Below are 13,084 nucleotides of genomic sequence, written 5' to 3' on the forward strand. Positions count from 1 at the left end.
GCTGTCAAGGCAAAGGGTGGCTATTTGAAGAATCTCAAATTTAAAATATATTTAACTGAAGATGTGGCCAGGGCAATAAATTGAAACGTCCATACTGTGAATTGCCTGAGACTACGCTACAGGGAGACAGAATGGACAGCTGATCGTCCTCGCAGTAGCAGACCACGTGCAACAACACCTGCACGGGATCGGTACATCCGAACATCACACCTGCGGGACAGGTACAGGATGGCAACAACAACTGCCTGAGTTACACCAGGAATGCACAATCCCTCCATCAGTGCTCAGACTGTCCACAATAGGCTGAGAGAGGCTGGACTGAAGGCTTGTAGGCCTGTTGTAAAGGCAGGTCCTCACCAGACATCACCGGCAACATCAGCGCCTATGGGCACAAACCCACCATCGCTGGACCAGAAAGGACTCTTCACTGATGAGTCTCGGTTTTGTCTCACCAGGGGTGAAGGTCAGATTCGCGTTTATCGTCAAAGGAATAAGCGTTACACCGAGGCATGTACTCTGGAGCGGGATCCATCTGGAGGTGGAGGGTCCGTCATGGTCTGGAGCCATGTGTCACAGCATCATCGAACTGAGCTTGTTGTCATTGCAGGCGATCTCAACGCTGTGCGTTACAGGGAATACATCCTCCTCCCTCATGTGGTACCCCTCCTGCAGGCTCATCCTGACATGACCCTCCAGCATGACAATGCCACCAGCCATACTGCTCGTTCTGTGTGTGATTTCCTGCAAGACAGGAATGTCAGTGTTCTGCCATGGCCAGTGAAGAGCCCGGATCTCAATCCCATTGAGCATGTCTGGGATCTGTTGGATCGGCGGGTGAGAGTGCCATTCCCCCCAGAAATGTCTGGGCACTTGCAGGTGCCTTGGTGGAAGAGGGTAACATCTCGTAGTCAGAACTGGCAAATATGGTGCAGTCCATGAGGAGAAGATGCACTGCAGTACTTAATGCAGCTGGTGACCACACCAGATATTGACTGTTACTTTTGATTTTGACCCCTCCCGCCTTTGTTCAGGGACACATTATTACATTTCTGTTAGTCATATGTCTGTGGAACTTGTTCAGTTCATGTCTCAGTTGTTGAATCTTGTTATGTTCATACAAATATTATACTATATATATACTGAAAATAAATGCAGTTGACAGTGAGAGGACGTTTCTTTGTTGCTGCTTAGTTTACATGATTCCATGTGTGTTGTATGTCTTCACTATTATTCTACAATGTAGAAAATAGTAAAAAAATAAATAAAACACTTGAATGGTGTTCTAAAACTTTTGACCGGTAGTGTAATTATTGAGGGTATCTGTGTTGTAACATTATAACTACACTACATTGTGTATTGAATCAATCAAATAAATAACTGGCCAAAATGACTGTCGCAGTGTTGACAATCTGATTAACATCTGAGAATAAAGGTATTTTCTTGTTACTGATAACTAAAATGACACTCAAATGTATATTCACTAATAAACTCAAAACAAGATGGTCACCATCGACCTCTCCACACAATGACTTAGCTGTCACAGATAGGACCACATGTGGTAAGGTGGAAATGGCATGAAAATGTGTCACCAGTGTGTTCTGGCTAGATAACAAATTGAGCTACGGAAATGGCCACAGGTGGCTGTGAAAGGCACTATGGGTAATCTATTAAAGGCCCAGTGCAGTCAAAAATACAGCATATACACTGAGTATATAAACAATTAAGAACACCTGCTCTTTCCATGACAGACTGACCAGGTGAATCCAGGTGAAAGCTATGATCCCTTATTGATGTCACTTGTTAAATCCACTTCAATCAGTGTAAATGAAGGGGAGGAGACAGGTTAAAGAAGGATTTTCTGCCTTGAGACATGGATTGTGTATGTGTGCCATTCAGAGGGTGAATGGGCAAGACAAAATATTTAAGTCCCTTTGAATGGGGTTTGGTAGATGGTGCCAGACACATCGGTTTGTGTCAAGAACTGCAATGCTGCTATGTTTTTCACGCTCAACAGTTTCTCGTGTGTATCAAGAAGACATCCTGTCCACTTGACACATCTGTGGGAAGCATTGGAGTCAACATGGGCCAGCTTCCCTGTGGAATGCTTTCGACACCATGTAAAGCTGTTCTGAGGGCAAAAAAAGTGGAGTGGAGAGTGGAGAGTGCAACTCAATAATATAATAAAATGTCCCAGAGCAGCAATTGGGGACATTGCCCAGTGTAGGGTGCTGTCTTTCGGATGGGACGTTAAACGGGTGTCCTGAATCTCTGGTTACCAAAGATCCCATGGCACTTTTCGTAAGATTAGGGGTGTTACCCCAGTGTCCCAGCTAAATTCCCTGTCTGACATACCATCATGACCACCTATTCATCCCCAGCTTCCAATAGGCTCATTCATCCCCCTTCCTCTCCCCTGTAACTATTTTCCAGGTTGTTGCTGCAAATGAGAATGTGTTCGCAGTCAACTTACCTGGTAAAATAAGGGCAAAATAATTGACTGTTTTTCTTCTCAACAGCCTTCAGCTGTGATGAACATGACAGCAAATTGTATTTACTTGGAGTGATCCTGAGGATGTCAGTTTTGTAGAGCAGATATTCAATCACTCAAAATGTGTGTGTGTGTGTGCGTGTGCGTGTGTGTGTGTGTGTGTGTGTGTGTGTGTGTGTGTGTGTGTGTGTGTGTGTGTGTGTGTGTGTGTGTGTGTGTGTGTGTGTGTGTGTGTGCAATCTCAAAGGCCTGTGCTTACACAATAGTCCTCAAGGACAATATCAGTGAGTCACAGCTAGAGAATACACTCGTCACTGTTTGTTTTACTGGAAGTACACAGTATTAAAGCTGGGCAAAAAGCCAAAAAATACAGACACAGACATTTCCTTCCTCTTACCGAAGCATTGTGCTTCCGTCTGTAAATTTAGGTGATTTTGCTACTCAACGTTCCCGTAGAATGCTCTAAAACCATTATTTGGTCAACAGCAATAGCCGTTGCATTAGGGTGATTCCTGCTACGGAAGTATCTGTCTGTTCCCGTTTCACAGTCGGTTGTGGACTCTCACCCAGTCTCCCCAGTGTGTGTACAGAGAAATTCATTGAGAAGCTCAAGCATAGTGTAGGTCAAAATGCTATTGTGGGGGAAAAGACAGCATTTCTCACCTCTTAATATTGAGTTAATGTCACCACTTTACAACCAGAGTAGGATGCAGTTAGGGTGATTTTGGCGCAGTCTAGACCTAGCGCTATAGGACACAAGTCTACATTTACCGATATATTAATCACTTAGCCTACATGGCTATCGAGCAACACTATCATCTTTGGAGTTAGGAATCTAGCTAAGTGTTTTGAGCTCCCACTTCCTCAGGTAGTGAATAATACAGCCTATAGACAGACAATAGGCCCATGCACAAAGATGTCAGCAAATTCTCTGAAGAGCGCCCCCAATAATGGGATACTTCTGGATCCTATTTGGACAGGTTGTACTTCAAAATATTAATCAATCATGCATTTCCTGGATATGTTAGATGAAATAGATGTTTGTTTAAAACATTTTATTTATTTATTTGAGGCTACCATCTCAGTTGTCTTACTTGGCACTGGAATAAAAAATGTCTAGAGCCCTGCCGGTAATGTTAAGTCACTGTCCATTAAAACGTTAAAAACATTTGTTGTTATTAAGCAAAATAGTTACATTTATCACAATATGACTCTAGCACCTCCTAAAAACCTAATCTACGAGAAAAGGGTCAGATTATTGCGATTTTTTTTTTCACACATCACCCAGCTATACACAGCGTACATTTTTTCACACAAATGAGCACTTCCTCTGAATCAAACTTCGACCCGAGTCAGCAGTATTAATCTCCACTGGGGGGCAGGGTAAGAGGCTAAAGCATCCAGCTGGGATTTTCTACAGCCTCCATTGTAGTTGGTGGATGCTTTACACAAAGGCTTGTTGAACAGGTGCACAGAGCATGGGCTAACACTAGCGGAGAGAGATGGGAGAACAGACGCTGATCATTAAGGGGTTGCTCTACAATAACAGTCGACGCGCTACCCTGAGTCTGGGGAGAGGCGCTCTTTACATTTTCTTGCCTGATGAGCCGTTGTGTATACATCAGGGGGACAGGGGGATGACACGACTGTGGAGCAGCGTGCCGTAGAGCAGTGTGTGTGTGTGTGGCTCTCTGGTCCTCCGTACTACAAAGGCATCTCATGCGCTGGGTGGTGGCAGATGCAGACTGTTTTGAAATGGGGGCCTAGGGTGAGTTGAGCTAGCGAGCTGTGCCATGGCTTCAGGCTCTATCCATCACAATCTTTACATTGATGGGGGGGGGTGCTGAATCAAAACGAGGTGGAGGTGTAGGGTGCATCCACACGTGTGTGATCGATCTACTGCAGTGACATCTCTTTGTTCTGGGAGGGTGGATGATCGCTAAGGTGCCAACGGCCACAACTTTATCACTTCGATGAAGGCCATTTTCTGGGTGCTCGTCCGGGCGTCCGCAGCGGGAATGTGAACGAGTTTCCCGAAAGCAGCGGACCGTAATTCGCTCCAAAATTCAGTCTGTCATGGGAGGCCAAAGAGTCATACCACAGGACATGTTACTTACTGGGGCGGTACGAGCCTTGCGCAGATTCGATTTGTCCTCCCTCCACCCTTTAAACACACATATATTTCATTCTGGTTGGATGCCTTTGGGAGATTGGGTTTGCCCCTGATCTGTTACCACAAGGCACAGAATAGGACCTCAGGTTGATGGGAAGTCAAACGCAGAGGTGTATACATGTCAACTGCATTCCCTGTCACCCTATGCCCTGACCACTCCAATCAAGTCAATCCAATCAGATATCACACGATACCAAATGAATCACCATTGCACCCTTCATCCTAGCAGGGTTGCCTCTACTGTGCTCTGGTCGTGCTCAAATCCACTGGGCCAATGGGTGAGAGAGGAGATGAGCTTCATTCCTTGATATACCTCAAAGAACCACTTGCAGCATGAAGCCAATCCAATTAAATTGAATAAATCTGCCTGGACGACGCCCAGGGAGAGAAAGAGAAGGAGAGAGAGCTGGAGAGAGCTTTGAGTCATCAAATACGTCAGGGCAGGGCACATGTTGTGATAAGGGTTGCAGAGGCCCTACCGAGGGGTGTCGAGCGTTGAATTCAAGTACTGGCAAGCATTTACGATCTTAAGGAGCCAGGAGGAGGGAGTTTACATTCAGTGCATGTGCCTAATAGAGCCGTACAATATTCACAGCGACGATAACCGTGATATACCGTACTGCCAGTGGTGGAGCCTTCTAAAGCGGAATATGCGTCCAGATAACAGTCAGAACATAGATCTTTCCGATGTCATCTTTACTTTTAGTTAATAAACGTACAATAAAAGCACATGGATGACTTGCCACGTCATGATATAGATGGATGGAAAGCTACATATGTGGATGGATGGATATATGGAAGAAATAAGTTAGAATTAAGCAATAAGGCCCGAGGAGGAGGGGTATCTGGCCAATATACCACAGCTAAGGGATGTTCTTAGCTTAGCTGTGGTATATTGGCCGTATATCACAAACCCCTGAGGTGCCTTATTGCTTTTCTAAACTGGTTACCAACGTAATTAGAACAGTAAAAAGGAATGTTTTGTCATACCTGTGATATAAGGTCTGATATACAACGGCTTTCAGCCAAATCAGCATTCAGGACTCGAACCACCCAGTTTATAATAAGTTATAAGTTAATATAGTGGGAACTGTGCACACTATAACTGTTCCCTCTATACATTTCAAAGAATGAACGTATGATGATTTCAGATAAAGACACCCCACCAGGACACGGATGTATGCGGCCATCGATTTATACACTGGTGGACCCTAGGGAATGGTGCCACTTACAGGTGGCTCAATATTACCCCCAGCCAATCGCGGCATACACACTCAGCACCTAAGTAATGGCTTGTAGGTGGAGGGACAACAGGTCTATCTTTCTAAGTCTCGGCTGGGTCTTCAGATGCTATTTAAACAGTGCCCCCACAACCCTGGGGCTGTCTTGGAAATGGAAGCTTAAATTCAAAGGAGGGTGGTTCGATAAAGAGTAGACTGTTGCTGCCTTGGGTAGCTGGCTGGGTGGGTGTTTGGTGTCATTTTGGGCCATGATATTTAAGGTATTTAAGAAGAACGTCTAAAGCAGGTCTTTCCAAATGTTGGTCCTTTAGTAACACTGGTGTACTTTGTTGTTTTTTAAAAACTCCAATCCCTTTGTTTTGTTTGATGAATCTTTTCTATGGCAACTGGAATGCACGTGACGTCACCGTGTAGAAAACAAAAAGGCCTTTGAATTGAAAATACTTCATGTAGGTAACATCAAAATAGATGACACCATGTCTCTGTTGTATCAGACAACCGCATATTAAAAAAAATATCAAGTTGGATATTGATAGGAATGACAACCTGCTAGGACAGGTTGAAGCAGTTCTCAAAAGCCATTGGAACTTTCCATTGAAATCACAACCAAATCTTCTCTGAGTAACTTCCAGCTGGAATTATCATTGTACATTTTTAACATACTATTTCTATGCTTGATGAGAGAGCAGTTGGGAGTTGTATGAAGAGGAGACAGCGTCACGCTGTACTTTGACAGAGCACTTAAGCAATCACTCTCATCCTCACGCGAAACTCCCTCGCAATCACTTCCCTTCCAGGAGACACAAAAGCGACATAATCTCTGACTGACACACGGCTGGTCACAGCCCATTTGGTTTATTTTGGTGTACGAGGCCGACTGATGTAATTCAGTGTGGCGGCAGCAACAGCTGACAAATGGGATGGCTTTCGCCATCAAGCTAGATCATGTTGGTGCACAAAAGTCCACAATCCCTTCCTTACTGTTTGGATGGTAGCTACCTCATCCCCTGTTGTTGACAGGCATGGTGTTTGCCTACTGGATTTGATAGTGAGTCACAAACTCCCCTCAGGACAGTTGACTTTTTTTTGAAAGAGGACAATGCTTCAGCCAGTATAAATAAAAGTACAAATTAAACGTGCTTGACAAAATGTACAAAGCACAGATTACTTTGTCATCACAACCCTTCAATAAGTGCTAGTCCACAGAGTATCAACGAGTCAAACCACGTGCCAAGAACCTTGGAACGATGAACTAGACGTGTTTGAGAAAGAAGAAAAAAAATCTATTGTGGAACTTTGTTTACTGACATTTCACAGTATACTGCAGTATTCTGGAACCCCATTGGGCTGGGCCCCATAACCCTTATGAATAGAAAAGATACATATTTGTTCTTTGGCAGTTCAGAAAGGTGATAATTGACCACAAAGATGACCATTGAATAGAAACATAATTCCTCAGAGAGCCAAAGCCTGTGGATTCTGAATGCATAGATTTACAGTACTGAGCAAACATGGTCATGAGACGGTGGGGTCAGTTATCGTTGAAAGCCACCTCATTAGCTGTTCCATGTTTGTATTAATGGCTTGAAACAGCATTGAGAAAAATCACTAAGTTCATGCTTCTGATATGGGTTATTTACTCTTGGTCAGCTTCAGGTTGAGTTCTGATTGAAAACCGGTCTGTTGGGAAACCACTGCATAGGGTGTATTAACTCCGGAGTACTATATGCCATTTACTATACATCACAGGCGGCTGGTGGCACCTTAATTGGGAAGGACAGGCTCATAGAAATGGCTGGAACGGACAGAATATATTGACACATCAAACACATGGTTTCCTTGTGTCTGATACCACTCCATTTCGTCCTGTAAATACTTCATGAACACTACTACTGCCTCAGCACCACCACAACATAGTCCCAGATGAAGACATATTACAAATGATTACCAATGTGTGCATAAGATAACACTGCAACGCTTTCAGCAATGCGCATCAACGTATCAAACAGTGCATTATCGTAAAAGCACTTCGAATTTGTTATTGTTATTTTCTGCTGGAACACCCAGTCTATCCGGCTAAATTACAGCAACATGAAAGATGACGGTGATAGTGGGCCTCTTCCTTCTCAAAGTGAGGATGGCAATTGCAGCGTGACTATCTCTTCTGGCGATGGTGCTAAACAAGACTACAGGATTGTTTTGTTACCATGGAGATGAAATACGGACAAATGTCTTCCGATGACACTGCCTTTCCGACCGAGCAGAAACATAGAGTAGATAAATGCAGACATTTTGGAATTGGGATGTAAGAACCATCTACTTTCCCCCTGAATGCAACACCAGCATCCAGCGGTTTCCACACAGTGAATCACATGACAAAGCGCTTCCTTCACTCCTATTCTTCACAGCTTCCCTCTGTATTCATGGCCCCGGCTAGAGACCGAGGCTAGAGCACACTAGCTCCCCCCAAGCCAAGTGGCTGAGTGACAAACTGTGACTCCTGCTCACTAGGGGTAAACCTCTCTGGACCAGAGTGGCTGGTTGGCTGGGAGTGGGGGCAGACTGTCGCTAAGGGAGGTCCAAGGGCCTGTGGTTATATGGCATTTGGCCAACTGGGACAGGCATTATAGAGTCCTCTTTCCTCGCTGACTAAAGCTAGCCTTGGGGGTCTTGGGGCCTTCAGCGGCGTGGCCCTCAAACTTGCAGTGACAGAAGTTATCTTTCTCTTTTCTGGCCAACAATCCCTTCCATCTCACTCCCTTGAGAATCGCCGGTAACAGTGCCACTTTCACACCGCCGCACAGCGCAAACTACAGGACAATCTTTCATGTGACAATCCTACACATCTCACATTATATATCCTCTCACTCTCTCTCCCGCCGCCTTTCCCTCTCTCCCTACCCACCTCTTTTCTTCTGTCAAACAGTCCCACACATATTGTATTATATTTTGACTCTCTAGCTCTCTGTCTTTCAACCACAGAGCAATGACAGAACTTACAGATATTATCTCCCATGTAAGAGAGCAGTAAGACACAATAAGCAAATTAACGCTTTCAAAATAAATGCAACCTTTCGCTAAATCTCTCTTTCATAAGAGTCTTTGTTACCCCCGGAAACTGCAAGGGTTGAGGTTCGGGAATGAGAAGACATTTGAAAATTAAGAACAGCTGAAATATGCCGTGACCCCTGGGTGGCCTCTCACGGTAATGAGATGGTAATGAATTAAAATCTTCCCATAATGTCCAAATTCTTCCTTTAGTATCATGTTTATGCATTTCATATTTAGCCCTATCCACATAGGCCAATTCCCACGAGGGTAAAGGGTTAAAAAGGAGCGGCAGGTAGCCTAGTGGTTAGAGCGTTGGGCCAGTAACCCCCCAGCTGACAAGGAAAGAAATCTGAGGTTCTGCCCCTGAACAAGGCAGTTAACCACTGTTCCTAGGCCGTCATTGAAAATAAGAATTTGTTCGTAACTGACTTACCTAGTTAAAAAAACATGATTTATTTTTAAAGATGTGGATTCTCCTTCAATCCATCAACCTGCGAATATCGGGGTGTTTGGAACATCTAACCATGCATTCAGTTATAGAAAATTATTTTAAGCTAAGTAGGTACGCGGACGACTCAATGAAAGCCTCAAAGATCTCTTGAAACCTCAAATGCATTTTCCTCCTGCAAGGGCCACACTCTCCAACTACTTCACACAAGGCCAAATAGGGAATGGTCCCCACATCGAATACACACTCAACACTAAGGCTGCTTTTGGCACAAAAAAAGCTCTTAGATTTGGATCTTAACTCAGCGCCACTCAATAGTGGCTCTTTCCTTTCTTGTAGAATGTGCTGCTGTGAAGGTCACAAAATAGAGCTATCCATCTGTAAGGCCATGCTATAACGTATGGTTTCATGGAATTTGTATTGCTTGTACTGGATCTGGGCTGAAACAAAAAATGGCTGAGCATGGATTGGGATGAGATGGTGGAAAAGGCCTTACCTTGACCTCCACGTGCGCCATAAGGACGGCAAAGTTGGTCAGGTGGGTACAAGAGCACGTGGTGTGAGTCCGGTTGGTGCCTAGCAACCGGCAATCCTGCGTCGACCAGTACCCCGTCATGGTCCTCTTGGAATAACTCCAGAAAGAACAGTTGGGGTTAAAGCTTTCCTTGGATTGCTGTGGGGGACAAACCACATAACAATTAGCATACTGGCCCCAGCAGCACAATGACGCTAGTGGGAGGAAAAACACAAACACATTGATTGAAGGTTGAGTGATCCATTCTAAAAAGCCAACACTCTGGCTGGGTTAAACAGAAACGCATGGAGCTCATTTCAGGTGAGCCTCCCATAACCTTGACGTGCCACAACAGCATAACTCTACAGTGCTCCATTTCAAGACTAAATATCTCGGAAATAGCTCCTTGATTCCCTTTTCCGGTGGCGGTGCCAGTTTCCCCCCACTGCGGCGGTTGGTTTTAGTTTAATGGCGGCGGTGAACGCCGATGGAGCAGCCTTTCATTGTGTTTTTCGACCTTTCGCTTTAACCTTCACTGTGCGACAATAGACTGCCCCGCTGTTTAATGTCCGCCACCGCCGCTCTCTGTCAGGCGGCAGCTTTAACGACTAGCTTCTCCCGCTATCTCGTTGGCCCGTTTTAAAACAGTCACTTTCGAGCTCAATGCAGATAAAGGGGTGAGAGGAGAAATGTGTCAATGCATACAAATGTCCTATATGAATGCCCTATATGAATGCCCTATATGAATGCCCTATATGAATGCCCTATATGAATGCCCTATATGAATGCCCTATATGAATGCCCTATATGAATGCTGGAAATAGGTCTGGTTTTAAGTTGAACTCATGTGGAAAGCTGCCATCTCTTGCAGCTAGATATTGCCTGACCACTTCAAATTGCACCTTAATGCTGTGTGCGTTTGAGGGGATTGTCCATAGACAAGTGTGTAACCCCAATCCTCAATATGCTTCTCACAATGTTGCTAAAGCTGTGACTGTGGAACATAGTCTGTGTCCCAAATGGCACCATATTCCCTATGTAGTGCACTATACTGTACAGGGAACAGGATACCCTTTGAGAAGCATCCATAATCAGCAGATCCTCTCCAGACATACATTTCCCGTCTGATTGAGTTCTCCTCCACACAGCCAACCAATGGCTAGTTGGATATAGTGCAGCATGGACTGGAAAAACCAGACGAGGTGACCTTCTGTCCCATTAACCACTTTAATTAGTCCATTAAGTGCGGAGGCAAGAAAGCGAAACAATAACTAGAGGACAGCCACAGTCCTCTGGGACAAGTGATCCAGAACCTCTGATCTAAGGGTTATTAATTGTATAGTGATGGAACTAAATACTAGAGCGAAGAGTAGTATAGCCTGGTCCCAGATCTGTTGGTGCTGTATAGCCAAATACTATGGGGGTGTTTGGTATGACAATGACCACAGTAATCAGCAAAACGGAACAAATAGATTTGGGACCAGGCCATACTTAACATACGAGTCGGCAAGATAGCACAAATAGATCTGGGACCGGGTTATGAGAAGTACTCCTATATATCATGTTTTATTCATTATTTTATTTAACCTTTATTTAACTAGGCAAGTCAGTTTAAGAACAAATTCTTATTTAACTTTTAACCTTTATTTAATTAGGCAAGCTGGCCTCCCCCGGCCAAACCCGGACGACGCTGAGCCAACTGAGTGCCACCCTATTGGGCTCCCAATCGCAGCCGGATGTGATGCTGCCTGGATTCGAACCAGGTACGGCAGTGTCGCCTCTTGCACTGAGAAGCACTGCACCACTCTAGTCTGTGCATACATGCAGTATAAAGAACCATCCTCATATATTTGGTCCATCTTTTTTAGAAGACTTAAAATACTCTTTTTTTTTTAGAAGACTTAAAAGACTCTTTTATAAGACTGAGAAGACTCTTTACAAAAGTCTACTGTTTAGAAGACACAGCACAGAGCAGTTCAGAAGACCACATGTTCTGTCACAAGTGCAAGACTAGGGAACCACGTACACTTATATAAGAGCATTGAGATTAGACCAGTGGGCCGAGAAAAAGGTAGGAACGCGGCAGTGGCCTACATTATCCTCAGACAGTTCTAGCACTGTGTCTTCTGACAAAACTAGGAATTAAGCGAAAGGCGGGTGGTCCCTGATAATAACTGCATTGACCCCGAGTGTGACATTTTCCCATTTTCCAGTCTCTCTTATATTTTATCTTAGTGTTCCTCTCCCTCTCTTTACCGCTATCGTTCGTCTCTGATCTCTATTTTTTTCCCTCAAACTCCTTCTCCTCACACAACTGTCCCTCCCACACATTGCACACACACAGTCATCTGCAAGTTACTCTCAAGGTCTTTCAACCTGCCTAATAATGGCTCTGGGCGCTGTTGGGAGTCGTGCGAGGGGGAAGATAATGCAGTCGGGGAGGAAGTTAATGCTTTGGCAATGACTAACCAGCCTCCAGGGACGACCAATAGAACGCTAGAACGCTGCTATCACCCTAGCCTTCCAGGTTAGACAGTTCTGTTCTTGAACTAATAGGGAGAAAACAAATGAAAACAAAGTTGTGCATCATCAATATGTTATGATAGATTACTCTTTGTTCTTCATGCTTTCTTCTTGTCAAAGAAATTGAGGTAAAAATTGAAGGGGTAACTTCCTTCATTAATTTACAAGTCGAAAATGGATGTACAATTCCCAAACTGCTCCTTTTAGAAGAAAAAGGTGTGTCCACCAAGGTGTTTAGTAGTGAATTCAATGATAATCCCAAAGTATGTGTGTTTTGTGTGCACACGTCCGTGTGTGTGTGTGTCGTACCTGCAGGTGTTTCAAGGTGAATATGACCGGTTCGGACAGGTAGACTTTGTTGCTTTCTTTGTTGATGGCTGCTGTGATGACGGGAGAATTGACAATGACAGAGTAGTTGGTGGCCATGGCTTCCCTGCCCAGTTTCATGCTGGCATTCTCTGTAGACAGGTAGGCTCCGATGTGCTTATACAGGACGAAGGCCATCCGGATCTCTCCTAGGAAATAAAATATGACATCACGGCCTGAAAATCCTCTCCTAATCTCCTCCCCTTTGTTTGCAGTGACAGGTGAAAACAAAAATGGCGGAAGATCATCATTAGGCTGGCTTTCACCTGTTCAGTTCTTT

General features: G+C 44.4%; 1 protein-coding gene across 1 annotated transcript in view; it reads right to left on the bottom strand.

The window, feature by feature from the left end:
• Nucleotides 1–13,084, bottom strand: part of LOC124007996 (adhesion G protein-coupled receptor L3-like) — a 258,366-nt gene that overhangs the window by 37,812 nt on the left and 207,470 nt on the right. Inside the window, exons 8-9 of the mRNA XM_046318915.1 lie at nucleotides 12,748–12,953; nucleotides 9,898–10,074 (exon numbers count right to left, since the gene is read on the bottom strand). Of these exons, the coding sequence (XP_046174871.1) occupies nucleotides 9,898–10,074; nucleotides 12,748–12,953 (383 nt within the window). The remainder of the gene's footprint in view (nucleotides 1–9,897; nucleotides 10,075–12,747; nucleotides 12,954–13,084) is intronic.

Source organism: Oncorhynchus gorbuscha, linkage group LG21 (genome assembly GCF_021184085.1).
Source record: "Oncorhynchus gorbuscha isolate QuinsamMale2020 ecotype Even-year linkage group LG21, OgorEven_v1.0, whole genome shotgun sequence".
NCBI lineage: Eukaryota > Metazoa > Chordata > Actinopteri > Salmoniformes > Salmonidae > Oncorhynchus > Oncorhynchus gorbuscha.